General features: G+C 43.0%; 1 protein-coding gene across 1 annotated transcript in view; it reads left to right on the plus strand.

Moving 5' to 3' along the window:
- LOC308088881 (GDNF family receptor alpha-2-like) overlaps window positions 1-18,772 on the plus strand; it is a gene marked incomplete at its 5' end in the record, with an annotated part of 253,642 nt that overhangs the window by 121,317 nt on the left and 113,553 nt on the right. Inside the window, 1 exon segment of the mRNA XM_080433467.1 lies at window positions 12,527-12,956. Coding sequence (XP_080289593.1) covers window positions 12,527-12,956 — 430 coding nt within the window.

Genomic DNA, 18,772 nt, shown 5'->3' on the forward strand with positions numbered 1-18,772 from the left:
CCGTAACTTGCACAAGCCCTCAGAAAAGGAACCTCATCCCTGCTTGGTCAGATAAATCTTAGCAGCTCATCCCTCTCCTATTTTCTTTTTCATCCCCGGACCCCCCCCACCACCCCCGCCCCCCCTATGGCCCACATTAGAGAGCCTGCAGATGGCCAGCAGAGATTTAGGAGCTGCAATCCATCAATGTTATGTTTGGCTTTGGCCTGCCGGATGCTCGGCCCACTAACCTCCCCTCCAGCTGGGGCAGTACGTACGTATGTACAACGACCCCCCCCCCCCACCCCCCACCCCCTCCCAAAGGCCCCGCGCTTCAGCCTTGGGTCTCGGTCCACTTTAGCTCTCTCCAGCTCTGGCCCTTTTGCCTTGGCCTCCCTTCCTTTTGCCTTGGCCTCCCTTCCGCCGCCCGAGGCCAGTGTCAGCTCTCCTTTTGGTTTGAATTGTAATCACAGATCCACCCGGGAGCAGGATGCATGCAGCGGACCGCTCGACCCGCTCTTCCCTTGACAAGGGCTCCCCTGGTTGCTCTCTGTAGCCAGAGATACAGAGTTAATGAAGTCCTGACGTCACTTCTGTTCTGCTACCACCACCCCCCCCCCTGGGGTCACACAGGGTTGTTTTCTCCATTATAAAAGCCCATAGACATCACGTCTCTCATATACGTAAGAACTGTGTGCTAAGAATAAAAACGAGTCAGGAGAAAAATTACAATTTAGGCATTTGAGCAGACGCTCTTTATCCAGAGCGATACAATAAGCAAGATAAACACATGCATCAAAAGCAGAGAGGCAGTGCATAGCGCCTCAGTAAACTAGGATCACAGGTAGAATCTATTTAATTTTCATAGCTTTAAATACGTTGCAGATGCTTGTCTCGTTTTTAAGGTTTTAAATGGGCTTGCACCGCCTCCACCGAAACGGTTGCGAAGTGGTGACAGCAACATTCAGACGAAGTGTGTTTTGTGAAACAGTCTTCTCTGTAGAGCCTCCCATCACTGTAATAGACCTTCAAATTAAACCTTAAGAGATGGCTTAAAGCAAACCAAATGTGTAATCATGGGTAATTATCAGACTTTGTTTGTATACCCAAACACTTTGTCGGGAAAGGCTGTGCATATAAACTGCACCTCACAAATAATCCCCTCTGGTTGTGGCCCTTGTACCAATACCCCTTTTCAGGCTTTCTTTTTTGTAAATTATCCCAGAGAGATGTTTTTTGTGCAAAAATCGTCGAAGAAGCTAAAGAACCATCTGAGCGATTTTCTATCTCCCTTCTGAGGGTTGGCCTGTTGATCTGCTAAGGAAAAAACAAGGTTCAGCAGAAGATGGTTCTACTATGATACGGTAGCAATTACATAGAATAAAAAGGGTCCATCGCTGGTAAGACGCTTCTCGGTTTTTATGTGTTATTTTGAACACCCACACGTCTTTGAACTCCGCACACGACTCAAATGGCTGTTTATCTGTTTATAACCTTGATACATCCAAGTAACAACAACAACAAATACGTCCAAAAAATGCATAGATTCATTTAAAAAAGCAAAATAAATGCTGCCTCACTGTGAACTAGATTAACATTGGGTTATTTTCTTTGTTCTCGTTTTATCCAAGCCTTTGATAATAAAAAACAGATATTTTGTCGGTGCTATCCTTCAAGCAGCAAGCGAGTTGGGGTTTTATCTGTGACTCAATCTAAACCCCCCCCCCCCCAAATATCATTTATTTCAAGGAGAGGGGGGTTGTTTATTTCCCACACCAGCCCCCCTGCTGTGATGTGTCTGTTCTAGGTACCCCCCCCCCCTCCCAATCTCACCATCTCCCCCCTCCCCATTTGGAGGATTGATAATGTAAGATACAGCAGTTTGGAAATCGAGCGCTAGCTGTCTGCTCTGCGCTCTCCACACTAAAATAAATGGTCTTCTAGCCGCTGCAGGGCCGTCTTGATAGACACAGACTGAGATTGGTTCTGTTGAAACAAGACAGAGGGTTCCCAGGGGGTCTCCAAGCTAATATAGCATCAAAATCAGTTTAACCGCTGAAATATTTTATTTGACCACTTTAACCCTATAGATCGTTGCTGTCGGGCAGAAACCTCTTATCTCCATATTTTAACTTTTTGTGTTCTTTTCGTAAATTAATGCCCCTACTCGATCATACTACAGCTTCACACAAAAGCATCAAAAGTAGCAGATCTGCAGATCTACAAGCTAGAAGCGCAGCTCGAAACGTAACACGAAGCGACAAGTTTTGAGCTTCCAGATCTGCTACTTTTTCAGTTTTTGAATTTGAATCCTGAAAAGTAATGTAAGAGACGATGTACTGTACATCGGCTATAGCCGATCTTCAAGGTTGTAGATCTGCTGTAAAAAAAAAAACACACAAAAATCTTGTTTGGGGGTCTCTGGCACAAAATATTTTCCTGGCACAAAATCTATACTAATACGTATTGGGGGGGGGGGGGGCAGCGCGGAAAAAGTACGCTTCGCCGGCGCGTTTCAGCGCTCCTTCAGCAGCCGTTGCTTCTAAATTTCGGCGCTCTTCGGCCATAGTCGTCTTTCACTTTCTCCCTGCCGTGTGCCCTGTGCTGCAGCACCTAAAACACTTCTGTTAAGCCGGGGCTGTACATCGGTGTAAACAGCTGTGTTAGGAAGTAGAACGGAGGTGGTTCTACGCATGCGTCACTGACTGGTTTATCTGGCAGCGTGGTCACACCGCCACCTAGCCACCTGGCATGCACACTACAGCGTTTTCAATCACTGTTGCTTCTCAGTGTAAACGCAGAATAAAAAGTGAGAATGCAAAACAGCACTTTGTCGTTTTCTGTTCTGATCGTCGCCGTGTAAATGTGGCCTTAGATCATTGGTTCTCAAAGTGGGGTCTGGGGGAGTCCTTATGGGAGTTCCAGGGGGTCCCCAGCTAAATGATCGGTAGTTACGAACCAAATGAACACTTATGGGTCTGTAACTCTGAGAGCGTACAAATGGAACAAATGGCGAACAAATGGCGTACAAATGGAACCAAATGGACCCTAACGGGTCCATTTGGTTCCATTTGTACACTCTCTGAGTTAAATTAACATTGATTTACAGTATACATTGGGGTGCCAGAGATAGAAATGTCATTAAATGGGGGTCCGTAGTCTAATGCATGTTAAACTGTGTGTTGTCCTTGAAATTAAAATGGTAGAGAATCACTGCTAGAGCCGTAAAAAAAATCTTCTCTTATGGGGGTCCCTGGCATATCTTTTCAAATGGGGGGTCCGCGGGCTAAATAAGTGTCAATTTGGGGGGTCCTTGACATGAAAAAGTTTGAGAAGCACTGCCTTATAGATGCAGCCCTTTGGAAACAGAGTGCTGTCTGTCTCCAGATGCGCGCCACACTAAAATAAATGGTGTTGTGCCCGCTAGAGGGGCCAGGCTGTCTGTCTGATGGACATAGACTGAGATTGGTTGTGCTGAAGAAGAGATGAATGTGGCTGGATGTCACCAGTACTGCCATGCACCGCCTCAGAAATATCACCATCTGTTACAGGAGAACTTTTCTAATAGCTTTGCTGTCAGAAGGGGCAGAAACCTCCCATCTCCATATTCTAACTCTTTGTGTTTTTTGGTAAATTAACGCCCCAATTTGATCATACTACTGCGTCACATAAAGGCATCAAAAGTAGCAGATCTGCAAGCTCTAAACGAGCTTGAATTTGAATCCTGAAAAGTAATGGTTTTTGGACATAATGAGGTTTCTACCCGACAGAGACGATAGGCCAAATGCAAGCCAGGTTTACTAGAAATCCTGTGTGTGTGTGTGTGTGTGCACGCACGTGTGTGTGTGTGTGTGTGTGTGTGTGTGTGTGTGTGTGTGTGTGTGTGTGTGTGTGTGTGTGTGTGTGTGTGTGTGTGTGTGTGTGTGTGCGCACGCACGTGTGTGTGTGTGTGTGTGTGTGTGTGTGTGTGTGTGTGTGTGTGCACACACGTGTGTGTGTGTGTGTGTGTGTGTGTGTGTGTGTGTGTGTGTGTGTGTGTGTGTGTGTGTGTGTGTGTGTGTGCTTTGCTTGTGTACGTGTGCGTGTGTACTTGGATTACACACTTTACACACACATTTGCACTTAAAGGACTACAATGGAAATACACTCTCAAGCTTTATTTTTGTTTTGTGTTTTAACCTTTTGACAGAAATGTACAAATACTGTATTCGGTTTATGCATTATGCATTTTTCCACCAAAGACTATGAAAACGGTGCCCAATGCCTCCCTGCTTAGCACTCAGCATCAAGGATTGGACATACATTATAGCATCATGCACAGGAGGTGTATTTGTACATCATGTCCAGGGGGTGTACTTGTATATAATAATGATAACCATAATAACAATAAGCTTAATTTATAAAGCACTTTTGAAAACATGGTTACAAAGTGCTTTACAGTGGCAATATAATACCACAATGAAATCATTACAGCAATAAACAAAAACAATAAAAACAATAAACAGGTGATCTAAGAGAAAGCCTTGTAGAGGTGTAGAGGTAGCTTTTCAGAAGTGATTTAAAAGCTGCCACTAAGTTTGGTCCTGAGGTATGGCATTCCAGAGAGTAGGCTGTAAAGGCCCGATCACCCATAGTGACGAGGCGCGATTGAAAAGGAGTCAAGAGACCCCTGCCTGAAGATCTAAGGTTGCGCACAGGTTCATACGGCTCCAGCATGTCTAAAATGTAAGAGGGGGCCAGACCTCGCAGGGCTTTAAAAGTTGTCAGTAAGATCTTAAAATAAATTCGAAAACTCACTGGCAGCCAGTGAAGGGAGGCCAGGACTGGCGTGATGTGGTCGCGCCTCCTAGTGTTGGTCAAGTAGTCTAGCTGCTGAATTCTGTACAAGTTGGAGGCGAGAGATAGCCTTTTTAGCTGAGCCCAGAGTAATTAAGTTAACTAAAGAGTTACAGTTGTCTAGGCGTGAGGTGATGAAGGCATGAATACATTACCTTTTTGAGGTCTGTGAATGTGAGGAATGATTTCATTCTAGAAATGTTTCTCAACTGGAAGAAGCAGGACTGTACTACCTTAGCCACTTGCCCATCAAAGGACAAGTCAGAGTCAAACCATACACCTACATTTGGAGCTGTAGTCTTCACATTGTTTGACAGGCCTAGCTGTGCCTGGATAGAAAGAGTGGAATTTGAGGGGCCAAATAGGAGGATCTCAGAAATTGGCTCGTTTAGCTGGAGGAAGTTTTGGCACTTAATGTCTGAGAGACATGCGAGGATCCAGGGATATATTGCCTGCAGCGTTGTGTTTGAGTGGGATGTATAATTGGGAATTGTCTGCATAACAGTGGAAATTGATGTTGTGGTTTTGAATAATATGGGCAAGTGGGAGCATATAAATTGAGGAGTGGAAACAAAATTGAACCCTGGGGGACACCCGCAGGACAGGGGGACCTCAGAGGATGACGCCTCCTCAATCGCCACCGAAAAGGAGGTGTACTTGTGCATATGAGACATAGTAGCATCATGTCCAGGTTTTTGTATTTGTACATGGGCAAACCGGTGACCTTCTGATATCCAGACGGCCTAGCCTCTACCCAAAGCTACAGCCACCCCAAAGCTTTAGTATTAAGGGCCATTCACACAAAGCACCGTAACGTAACTACAACTATATACTGTCACTATAAATATATAATGTTAAACATCGTTCTAACTCAAGTGGATGGCAGAGTTCGAACCACAACTATAACAAAGACAATGGTGAACGATAATAGTTATAGGTATAGTTATTGTTATAGTGCTTTAGTGTGCACGGCCCTTTAGGGTTACGAATGACCAAAGAAAGTTAAAAAAAAATGCGTTTCTAACGAAGATTTGCTTATGAAGTCGCCACAAGCATATCGTCTCTGTCGGGTGGAAACCTCATATGTCCAAAACTGTTACTTTTTAGGATAAAAAAACCCGCAAAAAATAGCAGATCTACAAGCTCTAAATCGCAGCGCAAGCTTGCAGGTCTGCTATTTTTGATGCGTTTGTGTGCCGCTGTAGTAGGATCAAATAGGGAGTTAATTTACGGAAGAAGAAAAAATACGGAGATAAGAGGTTTCTGTCAGCAAAAATCTCTTTAAAAACAAACTTGTGTTTGTGTGTGGGTGATACTTCCTCAGCTGACCTCTTCTGCAGTATTTACTGGAGACACACACACACACACACACACACACACACACACACACACACACACACACACACACACACACACACACACACACACACACACACACACACACACACACACACACACAGCTACTAGTACAGCTAATGGTGTCATCAGTTCACACCTTAATATGACGTGCAGGCCGCGGGGATTTGCAATGTTTCACTTTGTGATTACACTGGAAGAACTGGACTTCACCACAAACCATCCAATACAGTAGTTACTGTAGGGTTGAGCTCATACAGTGCTTTCTGCAGTACGCAGGTTTTGCAAAGAACCAGTGGTGGAACAAGTGGTGATTTTTGTTCTCGTGCTATGAGTTTGTAAATCTGCTATTTTTGCAAATCTTTGAATATATATTTATTTTTAAAGTGAACATTTGTAACTCAAATCTTTGCTTCATGGGGGGGTCCCTGGAACAAAATATTTTGAGAGGGGAATACATATCTAAAAATGTTTTCTAAATCCTAACAGTATGTTGCTATATCAGTGGTGCTCCGACTTTTTCATGTCAAGGACCCCCAAAATGATATGTATTTGGCCGTGGACCCCCATGTCAAAATATGTTGTTCCAGGGACCCCCCAGAAGCACTGATCGGAGTTTTTTAAAAATCGCTTTAAAACATAGCCTACAAAGGTATTCAAAGATTTCAACAAATGTTCCACAATAAAAAAAATAGCAGATATATAGCAATAGCAAAAATAGCAGATATACAAGCTCATATGTGGCACCGAGTGCCGCACTATGAGCTTGTAGATCTACTATTTTTGAATAGCCAAAGAAATCTAAAATAACGTTCTCGGATTCAATGGGTTAATGTCCCAGTTCACACGTCCAAACTGGGGCACATCTTCAGAAAGGTTCATTTTTGATCACTAAAATATTCATATCAAGTCTTTTTTTCTCACGGTTAGGTGCACAGCACACCTGTGGTGTGCGAGGTGCCAGCCAACGGATTAAACACTTAAAGAGGTGGTGCCATGTTTTTGCACTTTTTCTGTTTTTCATGTGTCTATGAGGTTGATAGAACTTCATAAAGCCCCCCGGTGGTGTTTTTATGGTGTTTTATGTCTTCTCTGACTATTTGGAGTTTCTTCCTGGAGGCTGAAACCTTGAGGGTCAAACGTGCCAATAGAGAAACAGCGCTTTAGTGACATCACAAAGCCATACCCTCCCCCTCATTATCATAACACAACAGGTGTGGGCATGAGGAGGAGGAGGGACTAGGACAGGTGGGTGGTGCTAAGGTGGTGGAGGAGGTGCTAAGGTGAGAACCAGTTATACTTAATGAACTGGAGGCGTGTCCACATAAAAACATAATTTTAACAATTTCTGCACACTTTTTTTTGTTGAAAAAAATCCTTACATAATAATAATACCTTATGATCAGGTTTTAGGGTTGAAAAATATCATGGCACCCCATCTTTAAGAATAAAGGAGTAGCCAATAGCCGATGCCAATACTTTATTGTGACTGGAAACACACCAACGCCAACGTTTCGGACAGAAAACGTTGGTGTGTTTCCAGTCTCTGTGTCCATAATAAACTATTGGCAATCGGCAGTTATGAGTGTGCGGCTATACTCCTTAATTCTTTAGTAGTTTTTCTCACCCCAAAAGAAAAAATCCATAAAGGAGTTTTATAGCGCCTCAAACTTGGCTCTGTTTTTGCCCTCATTTAGAATGCCAGGATCTATTATTTATGTCAATATGGCATGCCTGTAGAATCAAACCCTCGCTAATATGCCACGCCCCTGAACACCCCGCCCCCCCTCCAAAAAAACAACAACCCCAAAAGAACCAAAGAAAGAACAAATTAAAAAATAACAAATAAACAAACAAACACACTCCTACCTCAGACACCTCTAGACAAAGTATGCCTTATTAGGCCTCTAAATGTTTAATATAATCTTTCACAACATCTTTCTAAGTTATAAATGAATGTCAATGCTGCATAATATATGATAACTATAACCTAGTTTTGCCATAACATTACAACCAAATAATGTATGGCAGACTAAAGGTTGCGCTTGTGAATAGAACATGAATAGAATAAACAGTGTGTGTCTGTAGGCTACAGAGACATTATGAGAAGGAAGTATTAATAAACGTCAGTCAGGCTGTCAGTCCAAGTGGTACTGCTCTTGAAAAATGTACGTAGTCAATAAAGTACCTCAAAATAATATTTCAGTGCAGTATTCAAGTAAATTGGTTGGGTTGCCGTCTCCGCTTCAGATGGATGCTACAGTATCTATAGTGGTGTTTTCTACTGCAGCGGTTCTCAAAATGTTTCATGTCAAGGACCCCCAAAGTGATATGTATTTGGCCGCAGCCCCCATCTAAAAATATTTTGTTCCAGGGACCCCCAGAAGCAAAGATTTTAGTTAAAAATGTTCGCTTTAAAAATATATATATTCAAAGGTTTTCACACATTTGTACGATTTTTCAAAAAATAGCAGATCTACAAGCTCATAGCGCGGCACTCGGTGCCGCGCTATGAGCTTGTATATCTGCTATTTTTGAATAGCCAAAGTATAAAAGGTAAGAATTATTGTGACGCTATATTAACACATTTTGCTGGGGACCCCCTGCAACCCCCCCAAGGACCCCTGGGGGTCCCCGGACCCCACTTTGAGAACCAATGCTCTACTGACCGATGGTCCAGTCAATAACCCTTAAAGACGTGCCATTCACCCTGATGGGTCAATGTGCAACCACCCAATCCTGCCTGCTCAACTGATCATTTCCTTTTAGCTGATTACCCGCTCTTAGTTAATTACAGCCTAATCACATTCACCTTAATTAATTGTAAACGTAATTAAAAGAAGAAATCCATTTTTCTCTCCAAATATTCCACGTGTCATCAGGGGTCGTTCATTTTGGGTTCCATGCTGATGGCAATTGCCACCCCCTAGTTCACCCCAAAAATGGAGACTTGAATTCATGGATATTTGTGTGTTTTTGTTGCATTCCTAAGCCAATAATTTGATGACCAGCAGTGTTCACCTTTTTTAAAGGGTTTCTACTTTCTTTTTTTTTTCATGTTTATGGTTGTTGTACGTTAAATTTAAATGTATTTATTTACTCTCGGTTCCGGTAGGAGATACAAAGGAGACTCTTTGTGTCTCCTACCAGAATCGCTGCCGGTCATCACATTATTGGCTTAGGAATGCGACAAAAATAACAAAAATATCCATGAATTCAAGCCTCCATGGGGTGACTAAGCGATAGAAACAAAGTCATTTTGGGGTGAACTATCCCTTAAGCTTAAAATTCAGTTTTTTTTTTTACTTGTATCTAAATGTTTTCACACTTTTTTGCTCCAATCCGCAAATACTGTTCCAGGGGCCTGCCACGACAATAAAAAAAACTACATTGCACACATAGGGGGGCGCTACAGCAGTGTTCAACACTTCAAATGGCCATGACTCGTTGACCGTTTTTCTGATCGGCGCAACGTAGGGCTGTAAATCCATAGGGCTTCAGTGGTTAATTCATAATGTACTTTTCACCTTCCGAGAAACGCAGTGGAGTCAAAAGTACAACACTTGTTTTTTTCAAATGCAGTGGAGTGAAGAAGGTCATCCACAAACACACAAACACTCAAGTAAAGTACATATACAGTAAAACAACAACAAAATGACCTTACAGTAAGTACAGTTACTTGCTGAACCCGATGGGACAACACAAGACTGACTGATGTACTAATAATAATGCCCTTGGCCCTCGAGTCACATCTTAACTCATTAAGACCTGAGGTTCCAATTCTGATTCTATAAATGTCTTCTAAATCCTAACAGTTTTCTGAGAAACTATATCAGTGGTGCTCAAACTTTTTCATGTCATATTTTCAGATGAGCGGCCAAAGATTTGAAAATGTAACAATCTTGAAAATGTGTGCAAATTAATATATATATATTTTTTAACATTTCTTACTAAAATGTTTGCTTCTGGGGGTCCCTGGACGGCAAACATTATATGTATTTGGCCGCCGACCCCCATCTGAAAATACTTAGTTCCAGGGAGCCCCCCAGAAGCACAGATTAGAGTTAAAGATGTTCACTTGAAAAAATATATGTATTCCAAAGATTTTTTCAAAAATAGCAGATCTACAAGCTCGCAGCACGGCACTCGGTGCCGCGCTACGAGCTTGTAGATCTGCTATTTTTAAATAGCCCAAAGTGTAAAATAATGGTTATAGCTCAAATCTCAAAATGACACGGATGCGTTCCCGGTCTTAATGGATTAATGACAACAACACAATAACGCAAAAACATCCAAACAGACGATGCGGAAAGAAAAACATACACTTTTGGGCTCATAATATGTAGCTTTATTCCATTCATATTTCACTCAAGGTCTGAGACAGAGTGAATCAATAATTCAGTAAGCATGGATATGGACTAGCTCCAGGAATGTCTCTCGTGGCCCCCGCATGCAGTTGGTTTGGAGAGAAACGGAGAAGGAAAGATGATATTGAATAACCTCCGTCAGTGTGTGTGTGTGAGCGAGCCCAACGTTTGCCATGAGGCTATATATATATTCTGTATATGTTTACTGTGCTACTGTATTATAGAAATGACATGTCACTGTTTGATGATTCGGAACATAAATCAGCATGTTTTTCAGCCACTTAAACCCTAGGCAGTTGCTCCTATTCTGGGGCTACACACACAGAAAAATAATGGTTCTTAAATGGTTCTTTAAAAGGCTAAAGAACCGTCCATCAACTACTAAAGAACCATTTGATCTAGTGAATGATTCTTCATTTCCCTCATCTATCACCCTGATGGGTCAATGTGCAACCACCCAAGAACCGCTTTTTTTTGTCAAAGTTCTTTGAGGAACCTTTGAACTCTTAAACAATGTCTTATTCAGGCAGATACATTCATGGAAAAGAAGAAATCCATTTTCTTTCCAAATATTCCATTGTGTCATCATTTCAGCCGGTTGATGAAGTTTATGCGGTTTAAGGGGTTTGGGTTCTTTATAGAACCATTCAGATAAATGGTCTGAAAGGTTCTTTCTGGAACCAAAAATGGATTTTCCATGGCATCACTCTGAAGAACCAGTTTTGGTTCCAGTTGGCTCCTTTATTTTTCTGTGTGTACTGTAAAATTCAGGGGTAAATAGGCTATAGACAATCTACAAGCTTACAAGGCGTTGCGTTGTTGTGACGCATTTTAAGCTTGTAGATCGGCTATTTTTTGGAACGATATTTTGTGTCGAGGGGGAAAAGGCAGGGGGCCTACTAGTATCGACCCCTGGGGGACTCCAGTCAACTAAATATATTGTTGCTGTCGGGGCAGAAACCTCTTATCTCCATTTTTTAAAAACTTTTTGTGTTGTTTTGTTAATTAACGCCCTACTTGATCATACTACAGCATCACACGAAAGCATCAAAAGTAGAAGATGCACAAGTTTGAAACGTGGCGCGAAGCGACACGTTTTGAGCTTGTAGATCTGCTACTTTTGATGTTTTTGAATTTGAACTTCAGGTTAAGTGAAGAGACGTGTGACTGTGAAGAGTAGGGATGTCAGATATTATCGTGACAGACTCCAGTCACTTTCAGTTTAGAGCACTGCAGAGGGCAGGTGTGTGTGTGTGTGTGTTACATTGCATTACATTACAGTCATTTAGCAGACGTTTTTATCCATAGCGACTTACAATAAGTGCATTCAACATAGGCAGGCAAGGAAACTACTAATCACCAGAAGTCTTAAGTGCATTCTCTTCTAAAACAAGCAACTAAGAGTATACCTAGCGCTGAGGTAAAAGTGCAATATACCAGCTACTTACTTTCTTAAACAGATGAGACAAATAGGAAAATCAAATGAGCAAGAGCTAAAACAAATAAGTGTATCAAATAAACAAGATCCAATAAAACAAGAGCTCATACAACTAATTGCCAACAAGTAGGCAAGGCTAAGAGGACGGGTCAGGGTAATGTTATAAGCATCAAGGCAATTATGCTTCTGCACTGTCAAATAGGCCAACATCTAATCTAAAATTAGTGGGACTGATTGAAATGACCACCAGTCAGGGGCGGATTAACCCTTCGTGGTGCCTGGTGCTATGACCTGTTTCGGTGCCTCCTGGGGCCGTTTTGTCAGCTGGGGGGGGCACCAAACAGTGAGTCCCGGGACTCACCTCATTGAAAACCTAACAACTAGTGGACTTTTGGTATATATCGGTATCGGTTGATATCATATCGGTATCGGAAATTAGGAGTTGGACAATATCGGAACATCCAATATCGGTAAAAACGTCAATATCAAACATCCCTAGTTTAAGTCGACAAAATTAACCCAGACTCTCTCTCTCTCTTCCCTCCACCAGGGATGCACGCGGTGGCCCCCAAGGGCTTCCAGTGCCCGGAGACGGACGTCACCTGCAACCCCTGCCTGGACGCCACCAAGGCCTGCAACCTGAACGCCACCTGCAAGAAGCAGCGCACCGCCTACATCACCACCTGCCACAAGGGCGACACCCCCGCCGCCGGCGGAGGCGGAGGTGGCCACAACAAGGGCGGCGCCGGAGCCAGCGGCGTTGAGACCTGCAACCGCAAGCGCTGCCACAAGGCGCTGCGGCAGTTCCTGGACCGCGTGCCTGCCGAGTTCACCCACCGCCTGCTGTTCTGCCCCTGCCAGTCAGAGGGCTGCTCTGAGCGGCGCCGCCAGACCATCGTACCCGACTGCTCCTTCCAGGACAAGGTTAAACCCAACTGTCTGGAGCTCAGGAGGGTCTGCCGCCAGGACCCACTGTGCAGGTGAGAGAGGGGAGGGGGGCGAGGTGGATTTGGGGAGTGTGTGAGCGTGAGCAGGGATGTGCTGGCCACTGGGAAATTCGGGAAAATTCCAGAACGGCCGCGCCATTTACGGGCCGCCAAACGGCCGGTGGGCCACCCAAAAAAAAGTATTATTGAAAAAAAAAAAACATTGAAAAAAAAATTAATAATCCCAGAGCAGAATTTTGGACCCAGCACGCCCCTGAGCGTGAGTGTGAGTGTAAGTGTGAGCGTGCGTATGCGTGCGTGTGTGTGATCACTTTGTCTATGTGCAAACGAATATAAGTGAACGAGGGCAGGGGAGTGGTGTGTGTGTGTGTGTGTGTGTGTGTGTGTGTGTGTGTGTGTGTGTGTGTGTGTGTGTGTGTGACTGTGTGTGTGTGTGTGTGTGTGACTGTGTGTGTGTGTGTGTGTGTGTGTGTGTGTATATACTTAAGTACTTTTAAAAGCAAATACTCAGGACCCAGGAGTATCTACACAGATGGTTGATTTAGATTGTGTGTGTGCGTGTGCGTGTGCGTGTGCGTCCATGCGTGTGCGTGAGTGTGATCGCTTTGTCTATGTGCAAACGAATATAAGTGAACGAGGGCAGGGGAGTGGTGTGTGTGTGTGTGTGTGTGTGTGTGTGTGTGTGTGTGTGTGTGTGTGTGTGTGTGTGTGTGTGTGTGTGTGTGTGTGTGTGTGTGTGTGTGTGTGTGTGTGTACTTAAGTACTTTTAAAAGCAAATACTCAGGACCCAGGAGTATCTACACAGATGGTGTGTGTGCGTGTGCGTGTGCGTGTGCGTGTGTGTGTGTGTGTGCGTGTGCGTGTGCGTCCATGCGTGTGCGTGAGTGTGATCGCTTTGTCTATGTGCAAGCGAATATAAGTGAACGAGGGCAGAGGAGTGTGCAGACATTCATTTGTGTGCCTACAAAGATGTGTGTGTGTACGTGTGCGCGCGTGCATGTGTGCGTGCGTGCGTGCATTTGATCACGAAAATGAGAAAGTGAACGAGGGCAGAGGAGTGTTCAGACATCCATTTGTGTGCTTACAAAGGTGTCTGTGCAAGTGTGTGTGTGCGTGCGTGCATGTTTGTTCATGCCTGTGTGTGTGTGTGTGTGTGTGTGTGTGTGTGTGTGTGTGTGTGTGTGTGTGTGTGTGTGTGTGTGTGTGTGTGTGTGTGTGTGTGTGTGTGTGTGTGTGTGTGTGTGTGTGTGTGCGTGCATGTGGGCAGCTGTGCGAGACAGATTAGTGCGTGGCCTCGCGCATGCGGAGGAGGGAAGCGTGCTTTTGGGGCAGGTGGAAGGGATTTTAGGAGGGCGGTGCACAGGAGACACGAGCTCTAGCCAAACACATCTGAACATTCATTATCATCTCCTTATATTCATGCAAGATGAGGAACGGTGAAAATTGAAAATCCGCAAACGCAAGCCGGCACTTATTCCCATTTGACTACCATCTCCTCTCTCTCCCATGCCATTCTCAAAGTTTTTTTATTTTTTTTACATTTCACCGTTGTAACTTTGCCAGAGAAAGTAATTAGGCTCTCAGGGAGAGCAGGCGTGCTATTAGCTCGTTAAGACCTGGAACGCATCCGTGTTGTTTTTTAGATTTCTTTGGGCTATCCAAAAATAGCAGATATACAAGTCCGAGATATATACAAGCTTGTAGATCTGCTATTTTCTGAGAAAAAAAATAGTGAAAATGTGCAAAATGTGCAAATCTTTGAATATATATATATTTTTTTTAAGCGAACATTTTTAACTAAAATCTTTGCTTCTGGGGGTCCCTGGAACAACATCTTTTTAGATGGAGGTCTGCAGCCAAATACATATCATTTTGGGTGGTCCTTGACATGAAAAAGTTTGAGAACCACTGATATAGAAACATACGTTTTTTTCAAAAAACTGTTCTCAAAATATTTTGTTCCAGGAACCTCTAGAAGCAAAGAAAAAAAAATATTCAAAGATTTGCACAAATGTACAAGAATTTTCAAAAAAATAGCAGATCTACAAGCTCATAGCGCGGCACTCGGTGCCGCGCTATGAGCTATGAGATCTATGAGCTATGAGAGCTATGAGCTATGAGATCTGCTATTTTGGAATAGCCCAAAGAAATCAGAACAAAAATGACACGGATGCGTTCCCGGATAGAATGGGTTAGAATGGCGGAATGAAGACGCAAGGCTAAGTTGAAGGGACAATGCTCAATTAAGCTGAACAAAAACATTAGTGGATCACTTTGGGCTTCTATCGGCTTCCACGAGGCCCCGGACTCAATGCACGCCCAGCCAGCCGTAAACCCAGCTTTCCTTGTGTCAGCGAACACAGGAAACATGGCAGGTACTACAATTGGTATTACCGGTTGCCTTGTGCTGCCGGACAGTAATGAACTACATTTTACTTGAGTACTGTATACTTGCAGTAAACATGTTTGAGTATCTCGTTTGCTGTCGGGTAAAACCTCTTATCTCCATATTTTAACTTTTTGTGTTTTTTTTCGTAAATGAATATCTGCGTCACACACAAGCAACAAAAGTAGCAGATCTACAAGCTCGAAACGTGGTGTGAAAAAACGTGTGTGTGTGTTTCAGCTTGTAGATCTGCTAGTGTTGCTGTTTTTGAATTTGAATCCTGAAACAGTTTTGGACATAATGAGGTTTCCACCCGGCAGAGACAATACCATAATATACTTTACTTGAGTATTTGTATTTTTTCACTCCACAATTGTGCTTTTGACTACTTTTTTTTTGACTGCTACATTTCTAGGAAGTCAAACAGTATGCCCTATTCTGAATATAATCTCACAAGCCTGTGAGCTTGAGTTTATAGATCTGCTATTTTCACTATTATTGATATATTTGCTTTAAACTTGGAACTATGGAACATCTTTGATTTCTTTATGTCTACATATAACGGCAATGTATTGATATTAAAAAGAAAATGTACTTTGTAATGCATGCTTTTGCATTTTTAAAAGCCTTTACTTTTGAATACTTACGTACTTTTAAAAGCAAACTCAGGACTCAGGAGTATCTACAAAGATAGTTGATTTAGAAAGATAGATCGAAAGTTTAATCTGCAACAATCTATGAAAAAGTTTAATCTGCCTCTCTCTCTCAGCTAAGGGGTCCTTTGGCCTGAAAAAAATGTCCCCTTCTCTAAAGCCTTCCGAGTAGTGTGGCATGGCTGTCAAAAGGGCCGGCCATCAACATGCCTTAAATAAGACATGACTTTAGTGTTCATTAGCCTAATAGCACAGAAAATGTGGAGACATTTGTATAATTCCAGGCATTTAAAAAGCCATTTGAGAGCCTAATGGTGTTCGACCAAGGAGTAGAGGAGGGGGCACCTCCCTAAAAATAACGCCCCATGCGGCGTGGGCGAGAGAGAGAGAACTTATGGGGGAAGTAAAACTTTTGACTGCTTTTCCATTTGCCGGCGTCACAGATGATTAAGCGCTTGATGCAATCGGGTGACAGTAGAGAGAGGCCGGTGTTTTGTTTGTAGGGTCCCCGAGTGGCTGTCTGACCACAGATCTACCGGCGCTCGCTCCGCCTGTCAGACAACAGTGTACAAACACTCTCACACTTATGTCCCTCTCTCTCTCTCGCCTCCCTGATTCTCTCTCCCTCTCGCTTCCCTCTCTCTCATATCTCTCTCTGTATCTCGAGCACTCTCGCACTTCTTTCCTCTCACTCGCTTCCTAATTCTCTCTCTCTCTCTCTCTCTCTCTCTCTCTCTCTGCCCCACTAACACTTTCCCTCTGTCTCTCTCTCGCTTGTATTTTGCCTTTATCTTTGGCTTTATCTCTCACACACCATCTCTCTTACTCTGTTTATCAGTGGCGGAAGAAGTAATCTGTTTGTTTTTTTAGCAACACCACAATCTAGAAATATCTGTTGCAAGTAAAAGTCCTGTATTCAAAAGATTATGTGAGTAAAACAACAACAAACAGTACAGTACAGTACCAAAGTTGGTGAACATTTTTGAAAATAGCTGATCTACGAGCTCGCGGCGCGTCAAATCGCGACTCGTTGGGAGCATGTATAGATCAGCTATTTTTGAATGGCCTTAAGTACTGTGTTAAGTATTTGGTGCACGTTTTGTAATGGTTATTGTGTACTTTTAAATGATGCCAACACAATTATTCAATTCAATTCAATAAATTAGGGCTTAAGTGGGTTAATGTTAAATCTGCAAAGCAACTAATTAAAAAGTGCAGTATTTGCCTCTGAGATGTAGTTCATTCAGTAGAAGTATGAATGATTGAAAATAGTCTCTGTTGGGTGCAAACCTCATGTCCAAAACTGTTACTTTTCAAAAATATCAAAAGTAGCAGATCTACAAGCTCGAAACACGTCGCTTCACGCGACGTGTTTCGTGTTCGTGTTATGCAAGCTGGTAGATCTGCTACTTTTGGTGCTTTTCTAATTGATTGATTTACAAAAAAAAACACGACAAGTTAAAATATGGAGATACGAGGTTTCTGCACGACAGCATCGGCAAGTAAAAGTAAAGTAAAAGTACCTCAAAACTGTACTTAACACTGCACTGTGTAACTCTTATCTCTCACACACCATCTCTCTTACTCTGTCTATCAGTGGCGGAACAAGTAATCTGTTTTGTAGTAAAAGTAGCAATACCACAATCTAGAAATACTAGATACTAGAAGTAAAAGTCCTGTGTTCAAAAGATTACATGAGTAAAAGTACAAAAGTATTTGGAATGAAAACATACTTAAAGTACCAAAGTCAAAGTTTGTCCACATTTTTTTAAATAGCTGATCTACGAGCTTGCGCTGCGTCAAATCACGACTCGAAATTTACATTTTAGAAATGAGAAAAAAGTGACATAGTGCCGCTTTAAGTACAGTACTTGAGTACATGTATTTAGTTACTCTCCAACACTGCTCTGTTTATCTCTCTCTCACACTCTCTCTCTCGCTCTCTCTCTCTCTGTGTATTCCTCATTGCGTGGTGATAGTCTCTCTCTCTCTCTGTGTATTCCTTATTGCGTGGTGATAGTCTCGCTCTCTCTCTCTCTCTCTCTCTCTCTCTCTCTCTCTCTCTCTCTCTCTCTCTCTCTCTCTCTCTCTCTCTCTCTCTCTCTCTCTCTCTCTCTCTCTCTCTCTCTCTCTCTCTCTCTCTCTCTCTCTCTCACACATAGCGTGGTGATAGCGTGGTGATAGTCTGTCTCTCTCTCTCTCTCTCTCTGTGTATTCCTCATTGCGTGGTGATAGTCTCTCTCTCTCTCTCTCTCTCTCTCTGTGTATTCCTCATAGCGTGGTGATAGTCTGTCTGTCTCTCTCTCTCTCTCTCTCTGTGTATTCCTCATTGCGTGGTGATAGTCTCTCTCTCTCTCTCTGTGTATCTCTCATAGCGTGGTGACATCCACAGACATGGCAGCTCCCAGCAGCCCTCTGGCTCATGATTACTGGCACTGCCTGTCAGTGGAATAAATCAACCATTTATTCAATAAGAATCCTTTACCTTAGGCCTGACAAGCGGCATCCTTTTGGGATGTATATCAGTGGGTTTATTGTGCTGGACATGATCAATAAATAGCAGAAAAACTCATGGAAATAAATAACTGTATATCAATATAGAGGAGTCTCGTACACACAGTGAGACTGACACATGATAAATGGTGTATGTATATTTATATGGCGGATGTATATTTATATGGCAGGTTTTCTCCGAAGCGCTTTATACAATGTGCATTTTACATTCACCCCGTTCGCAACATGTATTGTATACGCCAACAGCGGAGGAAACAACAATGCAAGGCATTGTTTGGTGGCGGACGCCGGTAACA

This window comes from Gymnoscopelus braueri (genome assembly GCF_963280865.1).
Source record: "Gymnoscopelus braueri genome assembly, chromosome: 7".
Taxonomy (NCBI): domain Eukaryota; kingdom Metazoa; phylum Chordata; class Actinopteri; order Myctophiformes; family Myctophidae; genus Gymnoscopelus; species Gymnoscopelus braueri.